Genomic DNA, 15,354 nt, shown 5'->3' with positions numbered 1-15,354 from the left:
GGCTGGTGTAGCTCAGTGGATTGAGTGCGAGCCTGTGAACCACAGGATCGCGGTTCGATTCCCAGTCAGGGCACATGCCTGGGTTGCAGGCCAGTTCCCAGCAGGGGACGCACAAGAGGCAACCATACATTGATATTTCTCCCTTCTCTCCTTCCCTCCCCCTCTAAAGATAAATAAATAAAAAATATTAAAAAAAATAAAATGTCTGATGCATGTATTGATTTATATATTACTCTATATCACCATACCAGTTGCAAAATACTTCAAACATCACCTGCACTTCATGAATGTCCAAGGGGACATTTGAAAATGGTGTGTGACAGGGACACTACTGTGCGTGATGCCCTGTGTGCATAAGACATCTGCCACCCATGGGCCCTTCCAAGAGCCAAGAGCACTGCCTAACCACAGTGATGCCCAGATCATCATCGTGTTCCCAGAATGCTCCGCAGATGGGAACCCGACAGTCTTTACAAACTTCTTGTGTGTTAAGGTCCAAGGCTGTGTTGTAAGAAGTCAGGCTTTGGACACCGGAGGCTCAGGAGATCAGGCCAAATTTGTATTCGTCTTTTCTTGCTGGCTCTTCTGTGAGGGCTTCACACTTCAATTCCCCCACCTAATAGACAGGGTCGGAGGGGCAGTGATTTGCTTCAGGTCACGAAGTAGGTGGCCAAGCCAGAATCCAAACGCAGCCCTGATTCCCCACCCTTTACCACTGTGTTGCCTCACAGCGCCCCGGTGTGAGGAGCACGCGCGTTACTCCCATTTCCCAGGTGGGAGGCAGAGGTGCAGAGAGGCAGCGTCACCGTGGCCTGGTTGGCGGTGGGAGGAAGCCGTGGCGCTGGGATGGGAACCCAGGTCTCCCACTTCAGAGCCTGTGGTTTCAGAAACCAGGTGTGCACAACCCAGAGGGTGTACGTGACGAGCTGCTGGGATGAGGCAAGGCCACAAAAAAAGCTATGGAACAGAGAAGTCTGTGTTTCCAGTCCCCTCGGCACCACAGTAGGGCAAAGGCGCCCCCTAGTGGTAGAAGCAACCCGAGCAGCCAGGTCTCCTGGGGGGGTTCTTCATGCGCTTTACAGGGATGAATCCTGGTGCGGACCGGGCAACGAGGAACCGAGAACCATGGGCGCTCGCCCAGAGCCACTTAACTAGTGAAGTGGAAGAGCTGGAGTTAGGATCGTGGCAGTTTGACCTCAGAACCTACGCTCTTTCTCCCTCTCTTTCCAAAACTCTGTCCCAGCCCCGGAGCCCGGGGTTCCTGGAAATTTGGGGCACGTCATAACCTGGATGTCCTGCCCTGCAGGACAGCTTGGCAACCCCGGCCCATTTACTAAATGCCAGTGACACCAAAAACAAAGGACAGTTTCCTCTGACCGCAGGCGCGAGTCAAAGCTTCAGCCGCTTCCTGCCAAACTCAGGAGGGCCGGGTTGGGGTACTCGGGGTTCTCGATGACTCCGGGGCCGAACTTGAGCTCCAGAAAGCGGCGGTAGTTGTTGGGCGCCTGCGCCATGAAGCCGGCAAAGGGCAGGGGCACGAGAGGCTGCAGGAAGTGTTCAGGGAACTCAACATCCTGCCGGTGGTCCAGCCACGTGTCCTTGGTCATGACCCCATTGCGGGGGTAGAAGGGCCACAGGTCCACGTGCAGGTGGTTGCTCTCGCTGTACTGCACGCGGAAGAAGTCACCCTCTACGGCCTTCTCCCACACAAAGCCGCGCTCGTCCACCACTGAGCCGGCCTCGGCCCCCCGTAACTGTTCGCAATTACCCACGTCCTCCAGGTAGATGCCCAGGTCCACGTCGTAGTCCCACGGGATGATATCCCCGTGGCGGGCGGCCCCCAGCAAGGAGCCACCCTCCAGCCAGTAGCGCACTCCGGCTGCTTCCAGCACGCCCACCACGTAGCGGGCTGTCTCACGTAGCGCGCGCAGGCAGCATGGGGGTGTCCAGCGCCCCTCGTACAGGTAGGCAGGTGTGTCACCCACCACGGTCCCGAAACAGCGAGGTGTCTCTTTACTGCAACCGAACCACTCAAGGCGCCCGCCCTCTCTACTCACCAAGCGGATGCCCAGCGCCCGCAGCAGCGCAGACTGCCGTGCGCGCCCCTCGCGCTCCGCCTTCCAGCGCGCATGGGCTGTGGTCAGGGGGGGCTGGTGTGCTATGGGGAAGGTCAAGTCCAGCAGTTGCACTGCCCAGCCACGCAGGGCTGTCTGCAGGAAGAGGCTGGTGCCTACTGGCCTGGCCAGAGGCACTGAGAGGTTGAAGAGGTCTCTTGCGCGCAGGAGCACCACAGCGTCCCCTTCCAAGGCATCGCAGCGCTGTGTGGAAGGGGCCGGGCCATAGTGCGCTGTCCACTCCCGCAGGCTGACGTTCAGGGCCAGGCACCGGGCAGGGTTGGTTGAGGCAACTGGGGCGGCCACCAAGCGGGTGCCTCCCCCCCGGAGCGCTTCCACCATGCGCTCCAGCTGGCCTGGTGTCTCAGCCCTCACCCCGTCGGGCACCAGGGCCACGTACTCCGTGGCTACATAGGTCTCGGGGCGCGAGGCAGCAGCGGGTTGGTCCAGGGTGGGCTGGAGCAATGCCAGGCGAACATTGGGGATGCGGGGCAGGGCCAAGGGCGGGTAGGGGAGTATGTCCGCTGCCACCACCACCGGCTGGGCTGGGTCCTGCTGCAGGAAAGAGTCCACCAGCTCGGGTACCGCATTGTCAAAGGCCTCGAATTCCCGCACCAGGATGGTGACATGGGGGCCAGCAGCAGACCCGCGGCGGGGCCCCCGGGTCCGGGAGTTCCTGGGCCGTTGCTGCAGCCACGAGACATAGAAGAGGACCAGGAGGTTGACGGTAATGGCGACTGCCAGGGCAGCCTGGCAGCGGGTGAGCCGCATGGGGCCAAGCTCAGGTCCTAGCTGGGCTTCCGGGACATCCTGGGGAGGTGGGAATGAGAGCGGAGGGGGGCTGGAGCGGGCGGTCAGCAGCGCCCCCCACCCATCCTTGGCCTTACCCTTCTCTCCCAGCCTGTTCCCTATTTGATTTCACCTCCGACTTCCCTTCCTCCAGGACGTCCTCCCTGACCTCCCAGGCTGGGCCATGCACCCTGTTCTGGATTCCTTCACCCATTATCTACTCAGTGAGTTCTTATCACCCAAGTCGCCTTCCCATCTTCCTTGTTTGGTTCTGTCCTGCTAGTCAGTTGTCACCTTCTCCTTCACTTACAAACACCCAGGACCCCATTCCAAGCCCAGCTCGTGCCTTCTGCTCTACACTCCTTCCTCCAGGAAGCCACCCCTGATCTCTCTCCTGTCCCTTCCACACCCTACCCCCAACCTGGCCCCCAAACCCCACCCTTGTTGCTCCCTGCTCACTTCCTCAAATCCTGTGCCTTCTGGTCCTCTAGCTCCCGATGGCCAGCCCGATTGTTTTGGTTTTTAAGAAAAGTTAGAAATGCTTTCTTAAATCAGAATCATCCCAGTTTTTATGTTGGCCACTAGTTTTTTGTTTTGTTTTGTAAAGAGAAACAGAAAGTAGAAAGGTGGCCGCTGGGGGCTGAGGTGGGGGTGGGGTGAGGGGGGTCGGTGACAGGGCAGGGGTGGGGGTGGATGGGGAGTTGCAGTTTTGCAAGATGAAAAAGTTCTGGATATTGCTTATATAAAATGTGAATAATTCTTAAGACTGCTAAACTGTACACTTAAACTTGTTAAGATGATATATTTTGTTACGTGTATTTTATCACAATAAAAATGTTTTAAGTTGGATGGGCTGCATTGAAAGAGGCTGATAGTCTTAGGACTCCTCCCGCCAGCCACTGGCCACACTCCTAAGCAACCCCCAGGGGGCGCTGTCTCCCTGGCCCCAGTACAGCTCAAAGATTTGGCTGGGCTCCAGCCCAGGAGGTGTAACTAACGCTCTAGGTTCTCAGCAGACACGCAAAAAAAAGTTCCCCATGGATTTTCAGAGGTGTCTGCTCCTCCCGGGGAGCAGGACATCAGGGACCCAGCTAATCTTCCTAGCGCCTCCCCATCCCCACAGCGCCATCTCCGCCTGGGTCCACCCAGATCTCCACCCAGCCTCCCCTAGTCTCCTATCCAAGTCCCCTCCTTGTGGCAGCCAGAGGGGTCTCCATAAAGCACAAATATGACCTCTCCCTCCCTGCTGAGAGGCTCCCCAGTGCCCTGGGGAGAAAGTTTAAGTTTCTTACAACATCCTGCAAGGCCTTGTGTGACACCCCCTCCCCCAGCCCTGCCCCATCTCTGGCCATGCCTCCTCAAACCCTGTCTATGCCTAGGCTGCCTTGGGCTTTCCCTCAAATAGATCTTCTTTCTAATCCTTTTCATATCCTGTCCCTTCTGCCTAAAGAGTCTCTTCTGAACTCTCAAACTCTGAACTCTTTTCCCATGCCTGTCTTCTGATGGAGAGCTCCTACTTATGCTTCAGGGCACAGCTCAGATGGCCCCTCCTCCAGGAAGCCCTCCCTGAACCCCAGGCTGAATCAGAGGTCCACTCTGGGGTCCCCCATCTCAGCTCTGCCCATTCTGGTTCGTCACTGTCTAGGGATGGGTCTGCCTGCCCCACCAGACCCAGGAGGGCAGAGCCAGGGCTGTCCCCATCACCACTGTGCTCCTAGCGCACAGGAGGCACCGAAAATGCACTTGGTGAAAAAGTGATGGCCAGGCTCAGGGCTCCTGTGTGTCTGTGAAGCCCACTCAGGTCCCTGGAGCCAACCTCCGCACTGTGGCCCCATGCCCAGGGCCATGCGCCGGTCTTCCTGCACCCCCCTCTCCCACCAGGAACCCCTTCCTCCCCTCTCCACCTGTCCCAGTCCTGCCTGCCCTTCTCTCACCCAACTTGGATGCCACTTAAGAACCTGAGTTGCACTTGAAGAATTCCTTAATCCTCAGAGCCCTGGAATTGTCCCTCCTTCAGTCCTCCAGCACCCGCTTGCTGTCTTCGGAGTCTCAAACAGCTTAGAATCTTAGAGCTTAGGTGCACAGAAGCACGGGAGATGCTTCTAGAATCTTCTAAAGAGGTCATCCTCACTTGACCCTTGTCCCCTACCGGCTGTTCCCCACTCAGAGCCCAGAGGGATCCGGTTAGAATTTGAAGTAGACCCCATCCTGCGTTGGTTCAAACCCTTCTATGGCCGGAAATCAGTCACAGGAAAAGCCCTCCCGGTGGCCCATGAGGCCCGGTGCGATCTCCTGCCCTCTCCCACTCCCGCACTCAGCTCCAGCCACACCGGCCACGGTAAGCCACTCTTCAGATAAACCCAGGCCACTGCTGTCCCAGCACTGGCTGTCCCCCGCCCCCCCAGCCCAGATGCTCAGCACCCCACAGGTGTCCCCGTGGCTCCTCCCCACAGCCTCCAGGTCTTTGCTCAAATGTCACCTGTTCAGTGAGCCCTTCCTGTGGCCACCCTGTGTAAAAATGCATCTCCCTGTCACCCACACTCTTCCTCTGCCCCGGCCCTGAGTTATCTTCCTGCCCTGGTAGTTATCACACTGATTTCACTTATCTTGTTTGTTGTCTGGTCTGTTTCCTGGCACACAGCCAGTGCTGCGCAAACACCAGTGAATGAATGAGCAGCTCCGACCGTCCGGATGAGGAGCCCATGGCTCACAGACAGCAAGGGCGTGGGCGCCAGAACCTTGGCTTTGCTGTGCTCTGTCCCGCTGCTGGTGGGCCAGGGGGTCCCCAGCAGGACAGAGGACAGAAGGTACCCTCCTCAGAGACCAGAGGGTATGGTGGCTTTATGGGGAGGTGCCACCTACTGAGTGAGGGGACCAAGGAGGATGAAGGAAGGAATCGTTTAGAACCACAACAAAGTTTGGCCTTGGCTTCCTTAACTGTAAGGGTGCAAACCCCCCACAGTGAGGCACGGCGGATGAAATGACGGTTTTTGAAGGTCTGGCGGTTCTAGTGGCTCACAAGGCCCCGGACCCTGTTCTACGTACTTTATACATATTCACTTGTTCGCTCGCTTAGCTATGACCGCACTGAAAGATGAAGAAACTGAGGCACAAAGAGGCGAAGTCACTCCCTCAGTGTCGCACTTGGGAAGGGATGGACCTGGGATTGGACCCGAGAAGCCGTCTCCAGAGCCGAGCTCTAACCCGACCCATGGGTTCTGCTGCCTCCCTTGGGCCTGCCTTCCACAAGCCTTCCCGGCTCTGACCGGGCCAGGGCTTTCAAAGCTGGATACGGCACATTAATGAATTCACCTTTCTAGCTCAACAGAGTTATTTATGGAGTATCCTCTGTGCTACTTATTGAGTGACCTTGTGTTCCAGGGACAGGGGATGACCCCGAGCAGGACCTCCAGAGGCAGGAAAACAATGTACAGATGGAAAGAGAAACCAGCAGGGGCATGGCAGACAAAACCAGGGACTTGCTTTAAGGAAAGGCGGTCAGGGAAGGAGAAGACAAAATGAGATGTTGTCTCTCCATTGCCCACAAAGCAATGTGAGTGGATCCAGACTCACTTTAGGCCCGGCTCGCCTGGTCCAGCCTGAGCCTCAGCTGCTGTAGCTGCAGAATGGGAGTGTGATGGGCAGGGAAGGTGAGGTATGTGGGCAAGGAAAGGGCAGTGTCCACATGAATGCTGGTGACACAGATGTCTTACCTCCTATGCTGCAGACCGGGGGAGCACCAGGGGGGCGGCTTCAGTCCAGCTCAGCTGCACTGCTGAGGAGGGAGAACCAGAGAACCCCAAATCAGCCAATTCTGCATAGTTGAACACAATTTCATCTCACCTACAAAAGTGGCAGTGGGACCAGGGAATCATTTCTCTTCAAGACCCATGAATTCAGACACTACTTGGAGCATCTCAGGAATGGGTGGGAAGGATGGCAGTTATCATAGCAACCTATAACCATCTCTCTCTCATGACCGTGTCCAGGAAGGTAGGGCTAGAAGTGACAGCAGCTATCACCATGACAACCACTTCCCTAGACACACTCCATCCTGAGGGACAGTCTGAAACCACCCCCACCTTTGTGGGTCTGGTTCCTAGGGGCACCGGAAGGGGGACTGCGGCTGTTACCACAGTAAGACCAGGGCTTGGCCTTGCCTATGTCTCACCTTCCTAGGGATGGTCAGGCCCTATAACCATAGCAAACACTCCTCAGCAGAGCATCTTCTCCTCTAAAGAAAAATACCTGGTTGGTTTGGTCCACAGACCTCCCACCATTGGAAAGGAGGGGAGATGGTTACCATGGTAATGCCAACTGGGTGGCTGGGGGGATGGGTTGAGAAAGAGGTGTTCCCTTCAATAATTAGTGTCCTTGGGCTGGAGTCCTTTCTACCTGAGTGCTAGGTGGGGTTGCCATAGTAACCAATGAGGGTTGGGGCAGAAGGACCACCAGGGACCTAGGTTGCCATAGTAACCTCCTCCTGGTGCAGGGACCGGAGAGGTTTGGGGCTCCATAGACACCAAAGTGTAGGGGAAAGGAGCCTGGGGGTGTTCTAGGCTGCGGAGGAGTTACCATGACAACCGATCGGGACCAGGAATCAGTGAGGATGGGGCCAAGGCTGAAAGCAACCCCGGCGGTCGCCCTTTATCTCAGAGTGACAGTGATGGCTGAGGAAAGTGGTATTGGGTCTAGAGAGGGTTAGAGTCTTTCTTTCGGGGACAGAGTGGGAAGAGGGCAGAAAGCGGCCCCTCCCCAAGGTCTGGCTCTCCCTCTTCGGGGCGCGTGCCCCATTGCTGCCCATTCCCACCCACCGGCGCGCGCGCGCGCGCGCGCCTTCGGGGTCAACCCGGGTGGGCAAAGCGCGCGCCCGGCCTCGTGCCCGTCACCGCCCCCCCAACCCGGCCCCCGCCGAGGGCGCGCGCGGGGGGGGGCGTTGGCGCGGCCGCGCAGGCGCGCGAGGCACAGCGGGCGCGCGGGCCGGCCCGGGGCCTCCATGATGGAGGAGCGAGCGGCCGCCGCGGTCGCCGCCGCTGCCTCCTCCTGCCGTCCGCTCGGTTCCGGCGCGGGCCCGGGCCCGACGGGGGCGGCCCCGGTCTCTGCCCCCGCCCCCGGGCCCAGTCCGGCTGCTAAGGGAGGCGGCGGCGGGGGTAGCCCCGGGCCCACGGCGGGACCGGAGCCCCTGAGCCTGCCTGGGATCCTCCACTTTATACAGCACGAGTGGGCGCGCTTCGAGGCGGAGAAGGCCCGCTGGGAGGCCGAGCGCGCCGAGTTGCAGGTGAGCGCCGCCTCGGACCCCCGACCCCCCGCCCGGCCCGACCCGGCCTCACCCGCCGCCGCCGCCGTCGCCATCTTGGAGCAATGGCCGCCGGGACGGTCGGGGGGGCGGGCGGGGGGGGCCGCGACCGGCGGGGAGCTGGAGTAAGGGGCCGTCGGAGGAGGGTCCTGGGGGTGCTGGGGCGCCTCGAGGCGGGCGGGGGGCCTAGGGACGGGAGGGCCCGGCCGCGGCTGGCGGAAATAAGGGGCTCAGGGCACCAGACCCCGCTGGAAGCGGCAAGAGTGAGCGGACAGGACGGCGGATTCCGAGAGTGGCCTCGGGACCTGGAGGGGGCCCAGGAGGACTCAGCCAAGGCTGCTGAGAGACGTTGTTGGAGGGGCTTGTGTGGGACGGAGCAAAATCTCGGCGGGTGCCAAGTGGCGCCCGCCCCCGTCCGACCAGGCGCGGGTGTGAGGTGGAGGCTGATGGGCTGTCGGGGCGGGGGTGGGGGTCCCGCAAATGCGGCGTCGGGGCTTGTCCGGGAGGGCGGGGAGACTTGGGACCCTCGTGGGCAAGAGCTTTCTGGCCGGGACTAGCCGTAAGTGCGGCAGAGAGGAAGTCACGGAGCCTGGAACACGGGGTGCGTTTCGGGATGTGTGGACAGAGGGAATTGAAAGATGGCTGTGCGCGGACTCCGAGGATAGCAGGAGGCTCTTGAGGTTCCAGGATGATAGTGTGTGACCTCCCCTCTCAGGAGGAAACTTTGGGGAGCCCTGGCATATGCGGCTACCGAGTTGCAGGAAAGGGGGTCCCAAGGACGAGCCCTTGGAGCCTTTGTGGAAGAGCTTGAGAGCAGAAACTGCAGTTTGGGTGTGTGGAGAAGAGAGGGGGATGGCCTTGAGATCCGAGGTGTGCGTAGGGCGGCAGCTGGAGAACCCTGAGCTGGAGTGGATGGGGGGTGGTCAGACGTGTCCAATGAGGAGACCAGGGGCACCTAGGGGGTGGCAGGGAGAGCATTTTGTAGACAGGAAGGCATCAGGAGGAAGCATCTTAGAAGCGTCCTAAGGGGAGGCGTGTTGGTGAGAGTTTCTGGGGAGAAAGGATCCCATGGTTTGCAGGTAGCTTGGAGGAGGGATGTGCCCTGAGATGGTATTTGGAAGAGTTTGAGGAGCTTGGCTGGATTTTGTGATCTTGAGAAGTGTGGTCCATTTGCGGTGTCCCCAGGAGCCAGGACATCAGAGTTGTGAGGGTTTGAGGGGCTCCTCCCAATGAGAGGAGTCTGAGGGTTCCTCGGCTGGGGTATTATTAGTAGAAGTCAGTGTCTGCCTCTGCAGGCCTGTCTTTCTCCTTCTGATTGGCTGTTTCCTCTCTAGCTGAGGTGGGGACCCGAATCAATAACTGATTAGAAATTTGTTGGCAGGATGAGTAAGGACAGCATCCGGCAATTCTTCCACCCGACTGGGGATCTCAGCTGTTCGGTAGCTGAGGCTTGGGGTTGGGGTGGGAGGGTCTCCTTATGTAAGCGCCCCTCGTGTCTGTGCCCCACTCCCTCCTTCTGAGCTCTTCCCTGGCATACAGCTCCTCAGATCTTCTCAGTACCCTGCTTATGTGGGCAGAGCCAGCGTCACTGCCCTCACTCAGCAACAGTGGGGCAGCTGCTGTTCAATGAGCACGTGTTATGTGCTCATTAAATTTATTTATTCATTTTTAGAGAGAGGAAGGGAGGGAGGAAGAGAGGGAGAGATACATCAGTGTGTGGTTGCCTCTCATGTGCCCCCAACTAGGGACCTGGCCTGCAACCCAGGCATGTGCCCTGGCTGGGAATGGAAGTGATGACCCTTTGCTTCCCAGGCCAGCGCCCAGTCCACTGAGTCACCAGCCAGCAGGGCATATTCAGCACTTTAGCTACTCGGTATCATTTAATCCCCATCACAGTCTGGGAGAGTAAATGATATTATTCCCTCTGCCCCTTTAAAAAAGTAATAAGAGGAAATGGAAGCTTTGAGAGGGTGGGCAATTTATCTAGGATCACAGCCCATGGGCCGCTGGCCTGGTCTGGTCTGTGGCCTTTCAGGCTGTGCTGTGTCCCTCTCTACTGTCCAGCACAGATGGGAAGCCGCCCCAGGGAAGCTCAGTAGCCTCCCGGGGTCACCTACGCAGGCCTAGTGGAGCTGGGATGTAGCCTCGGCCTCTGGAACTCCATGCCAGGGCACCCGACAGCACCTTCCACGCCGCCTGTCATCTTGGAGACTAGAGAGGAAAGATGTGTGTTTATTCCCTCACTTAGTGGGCTTCTTGGAGTTTGGGAGGAACTTGTGGGTGGCACCCAGTCAGGCTGTTCTTGTCTTGGCTCCTGCACCACTGGCTTTGGCTTTTGTCCTGTGACATCAGTACAGATCACAGGTCTTAGACCTGTGTGTACAGATAAGTATATGTGGAAGGGGAGAGCCCCGCTGGTCCCTGTCCCACTCTCCTCCCCAACTGTTACTGCTGTAGAAGGAGTTCCGCTCTGTGTGTGCAAGACATGAGGTTATACTAATGGGTCATTTTGTGACTTTTTTCACACACGTGTCTTGGCATCCCATCAGCGCAGAGAGCCCTTTCTTATTTTTGGTAGCTCCTGGGTGTTTGCATTGTGATTCATTTTGTTTGACCCCCGTTGCTGGCCTTTGGCTGGTTTCCATCTGCTCTCCACCCGAAAGGGCTGCAGTGAGTGTCCGTGTAGTCTGTGTGACGCCAAGCAGAGCAGACCGATGGCGTAGCTGAGCAGATGGGTGTATACATGGGGTTGGTTTTGCCAAGTTGCCCCGTGTTCCCACTCCCTCCGCAGCACCTGTCTCAACACGCCTTTGACCAGGGCGCTTGGCACTTCCAGAGGAGCGACTCCTGTGAGGTTCTTAAAGGCTCAGGCCGAGTCCGACTTTCTGGTGCACTCTGTGTGCCTTTTCTCCGAGTAACAGCCCAGCTGCTCTCGGCACAGGGCCCGCCGTGTGGTCAGGGCTCCGTTAGTGTGTGTGTGGAAGGCAGAATAGGCAGCCCGTCATGGGGTCCCACCGCCCAGGGGGCACCCACAGATTGGAGCAGGGCAATGGTATAGACTCGGTCTGATATTGAGCAGGACTTTGCCAGGTGGGGGGATTCCAAGAAGTAGGTGGTGTGGTTTCTGCTCTTTGGATCCTTCCAGGCTAACAGAGGAGGCTATTTGCACAGGAGGCCACAGAGAACCCCACGATGTGGCTCTGCCCACAGTCCGTGGCACTTCTGGGAGGGGAGCTCCCTGAGGACAGGGGCACCTTCCTGGGGGAATCTGAACTGGACATTCCCGTAGGAGTGGTGACAGAGAGATGTGGAGAGAGGGGTGGCAGCGGAGGAGGGGTGGAGCTGACCCCTCCCCACTTCTAGCCTCACCAGGGGCTGTGAGGGCCCATGGGGACTCATGCCAGAGCCTGGGGAGGAGGAGTGTGGGAGGTGCAGGGCCTATGAGACCATAGGGGGACCCCTGCCCATGGGCTGGGACGGAAAGGCCGGCAGAGGGATAGAGAGCGGCATCAGTTCCCCGGAGGACAGAGGTGCTCCTCGGGAAGCCTCGATTGCAGATGCTGCCTGGCTGTGGTGGGAACAGCCGGAGAGGGGGTGGCAGCTGTGTCTTAGAAGGGTTCTGGGCTCCTGTGCATTCTCAGTCTGGCCGGGGGAAGTGGCAGTGGGTGGGTCTGGGTCTGGTGAGCAGAGAACTTCCAGATCCCCCACTTACCTGCCAGCTGCCACGGTGCTGGTGGAGCAGGTGCGGGTGGCTGCTGGCATTTGCTGAGTAGGAGGGACTGGCCGCCATGCCCCTTTCCGTGGATTCCACCACCTTGGGACACTCCAACCACGTGTCCTGGTTCTCCTTTGTCTCTTCCGTGCCAGAAGAGCTGGGAAGAGGAGCACAGAGCTGAGTGGGCTGACCGAGATTCTCCACTTTCTTCCCCCACAGACAAAAGTTAAGGGGTGTTATCAGTCCCTCCTCTTTACCTTGGACTCCCTCATCCCCTCCCTGCCCTGGCCTGATCCTGGGCTGGGCTGCCGGGATTTCTGGGACTGCTGGCTGTGGTGGGTCTCTGGGCCTTTAGCTTTGCCATCCTCCCCACCCACCCCTCCCCCAGCCATCAGGTCTCCACAGGGCAGCTGAAACGACCTTTGTAACATTCTGATATGGCCAGAGTGGCCTTTTCAGTTTTCAGTTTTCAGTTTTCTTTATGATTTCTTCTGGGTGTTCTTTTTAAAAAATTTGTATCGAATTTATTGGGGCGGCATTGGTTAATAAAATTATTTAGGTTTCAGGTGTACGATTCCATACTACATTATCTTTATATCATATTATGTGTTCCCCACCCCACGTCAAGTCTCCTCCCATCCCTGCCGTACCCTCCTCTGCCTCCCCCGCCCCCTTTCCTTCTGGTGATCATTGCACTGTAGTCTGTGCCTGGGAGGTTTTTTGCCTTTGCTCAATCCCTTCACCACTCTCACCCAGCCCCCCACCCGCTCCTCTCCAAGAGCTGTTGGCCTGTTCTCTGTATTTGTGAGTCTGTTTCTATTTCATTAGTTGATTTTGTTCACTAGATTCCACATATAAGTGGGATCGTATAGTAGTTGTCTTTCTCTGACTGGCTTATTTCACTCAGCATAACGCCCTCCACGTCCGTCCGTGCTGTCGGGAAAGGTAAGATTTCCTTCTTTTTTATGGCCGAGTAGTATTCTGTTGTGTAGATGTCCCAGAGCTGTGTAATCCACTCATTACTGATGGGCACTTGGGCTCCTTCCAAGTCCTGGCGATTGTCAGTAATGCTGCAGTGAACACAGGGGAGCACACACTGGCTTTTGGGGGTTCCTGAAGTCCGCCGCGCAACTTCCGTCTCTGTCCTCTGCCAGCAGCATGCCCTGCACCCTGGCCAGCTTCTGACTGGCCCTCCAGTCACAGCCAGGCCGTCACTGCTCGGTCCAGAAGTGGGTTAGGCATCCTTCCCCGCAGAACACCTCTGCTCCCCTGTGGTGGCCCTGTCACTCGCAGTGGTGGCCGTCGCTGCCTGTGCCTGTCTCCCACGCTGGACGGAGAGCTCTGTGGGGATGGGAACCACTCGTCTTCCCTGTCACCCCCTGCCCCACCGTGCCTCATGCAGTCCCTGGCCTGGCGCAGCCGGTCTCTGTGTTGGGTGTCGGACGGATGTAGCGCTCAGCAGGCTGCAGTGCTGCTGGGAGGTGGGAGGCCCCCGCTGGAGTCCCGGGGCGCAGGGAGGGCCGTGAAGAGGCTTGTGGGTGATGGCCAGCCTTCTTCATGTCTCCCCCCACCCAACACAACGACGCATGGGCAGGGTAGGTTTGGGACACTGGGAACGTACACGAGGGACAGAAGTTCAGACTTAGGAGACCTCGCTGGTCACAGTGATTCCCCTGGCTGGCCCTAGATGTTGATGTGTGTACGTGTTGGTGTAAATGTGGAGAGGGAAGTGTTAGAGAGCAGGGGCAGCAGTTCCATTCCCTGAACGCACAGATGCAGCTTCTTTGCCTGGCGTTTGCCCCGTACCCCCTCGGGACTGTCGGCCATATCTTGTCCCGGGCTGTGTTTTCCGTCTGCAGCTGCACCTGGTGCTCAGTTGGGACTCAGCGAATATTTGTGGGTAAATGAATGAGTGAAAGACACTTTGGTCCTACATCAGCGCATGTGTATGTACTATTCTTTTTTATTTTTCAAAAGGAAGCCTACCGTTGCCATTAAGCCTATAGGAGAAATTCCTACAAGTAGGATATAGGTCTGGCGAGATTGCCCTCCAGCAAGAGCGCATCGATTTATGGCCCCAGCAAAGGTGTGCGAGTGCGCCTGGCCCCCAGTCTGTGTCAGGCAGTACATAGCGTATGCCTGGGTCTCTGCCAGCCTGAGGGGGAGGCCTGGGGGAGACCTACTCCCTGGGACAGGACAGGGGTCTAGCAGGGCTGTGCTGCACTCCACGAGTGCAGACAGGTAGATCAGGACCCTCCGAGCCCCAGGGAGAGAAAGCAGTGTGGGTGGGCGTTTGAGAGGCCGCTGGGAGCTGGCAGTGCTGGAGCCAGGCTTTGGATCTGGGTGATACCTGGAAAAGGTGTCTGGGGCCAGACTGGGGGTTCCCAGGGGAGCTGCCGCAGCCCTTTCCCAGCAAGCACTTGGAATGCGGGGGTCGGCTGCCACAGATGCAGCTGCCCATGGTGGCAGGAGGCCTGGAAGCCACAGACATCCCTCCCGGATGGGGCTTGGGTCTCGGAAGGATCCTCAGTCCCGCAAAGAACAGGGCCCGTTTCAGTGTCGTGAAAGCATGGACGGAGAGAATGAAACTAGTGGGAGCAGGAGCTGGCATTTATTAGCCCTTCTTCTGTGCTAGGTCTTGGACTGAGAAGAACTTAACACATGAGGGGCAGGCACTCTCGTGAGCCCCATTTTGTAGAAGGGGAAATGGAGGCTCAGAGAAGGCCGATGACCTGCCTCAGATCGTGCCGCAAGTGAGTGGCCGAGCCAGGCCTGGGGCTTGGCTGTCCCAGCCCGGAGCAGTGGAGCACGTGGGGAGAAGCCAGGGATGGGCCCACACTCAGGGCTTGGCACAGGGCTTCCGGAACGTGTCGGGCCAGGATCCTGCCTCGCAGGCCGTTGGCCCGGTGTCTCCCGAAGGCCTGCTGACAGACTGGGGCAGCCCGTGCCAGCAGATGGTGTGAAGCGGTTGGCAGGGGCCCCGGGTCATGTCTGCAGCACGTCTCCCACGTTCTGGGCAGACTCCGGGGGACGACTGGTCCCTGCCATGGGAGGCGGATGGTTAAGCTTTTGCTTCGGAGCAGGAGCCAAGCCGAGCCACCCACTCTTGTCCCTAAACTCCAGAAGTAGCTTCCCCTCCTCCCAGAGACAGATGCTCTGGGAGGAGCAGTGAGACGCCCCCCCACCAGCAGCACCTGCCTTTGGGTGGAGGAGGAAGCAGAGCCCAGGGCCATCTCCCACCTTCATCCCCCAGCCGACTGCTCCTCAGGAGGAAGGGGCAGGCCTGGCCCAAGCTGGCCCCCTTCCCATTTCAGGGGCTAGGGCCTCCCCCCAGCTCTCTTGCTGTGGGTGACATGGCGGACACTGTGGGGGCAGATCCAGCATGCCCTGTCATGCTGCATTGAACCTTGGCTTGGGGTCTCCACGCCCGAACAAGTGGC

General features: G+C 58.5%; 2 protein-coding genes across 6 annotated transcripts in view; one reads left to right on the top strand and one right to left on the bottom strand.

Annotated features, from left to right (window-relative positions):
• Positions 1-149: 149 nt before the first annotated feature.
• On the bottom strand, positions 150-8,280 carry FKRP (fukutin related protein). 3 transcript variants are annotated; one of them, XM_037059216.1, is made up of 3 exons: positions 8,234-8,280; positions 6,617-6,678; positions 150-2,924 (listed from the first exon to the last, which is right to left on the bottom strand). In XM_037059216.1, the coding sequence occupies exon 3, from the start codon at positions 2,883-2,885 to the stop codon at positions 1,398-1,400; it is 1,488 nt and encodes a 495-aa protein (XP_036915111.1). In that variant the 5' UTR covers positions 2,886-2,924; positions 6,617-6,678; positions 8,234-8,280; the 3' UTR covers positions 150-1,397. The 3 variants fall into 3 exon arrangements, with proteins under 3 accessions (XP_036915111.1, XP_036915117.1, XP_036915124.1); XM_037059222.1 differs by lacking the exon at positions 8,234-8,280 and adding an exon at positions 6,986-7,782; XM_037059229.1 differs by lacking the exon at positions 8,234-8,280 and adding an exon at positions 7,075-7,782.
• Positions 7,871-15,354, top strand: part of STRN4 (striatin 4) — a 24,487-nt gene continuing 17,003 nt past the window's right edge. For 2 of the 3 annotated variants that reach the window (XM_037059198.1, XM_037059188.1), the window contains exon 1: positions 7,871-8,181. In XM_037059198.1, the coding sequence (XP_036915093.1) occupies positions 7,900-8,181 (282 nt within the window). In that variant the 5' untranslated portion in view covers positions 7,871-7,899. Of the gene's footprint in view, positions 8,182-14,549; positions 14,668-15,354 lie in introns of all 3 variants that reach the window. The other variant, XM_037059207.1, reaches the window with a different exon arrangement.

The sequence above is a fragment of the Sturnira hondurensis genome, unplaced genomic scaffold, assembly GCF_014824575.4.
Source record: "Sturnira hondurensis isolate 20B ecotype Veracruz unplaced genomic scaffold, ASM1482457v3 Scaffold0001020, whole genome shotgun sequence".
NCBI classification, from domain to species: Eukaryota; Metazoa; Chordata; class Mammalia; order Chiroptera; family Phyllostomidae; genus Sturnira; species Sturnira hondurensis.
This window is presented reverse-complemented; position numbering and strand designations above follow the sequence as displayed.

Coding starts and splice junctions, on each gene's coding strand:
- FKRP (XM_037059216.1), bottom strand. CDS start 2,885: ATGCGGCTCACCCGCTGCCAGGCTGCCCTGGCAGTCGCCATTACCGTC.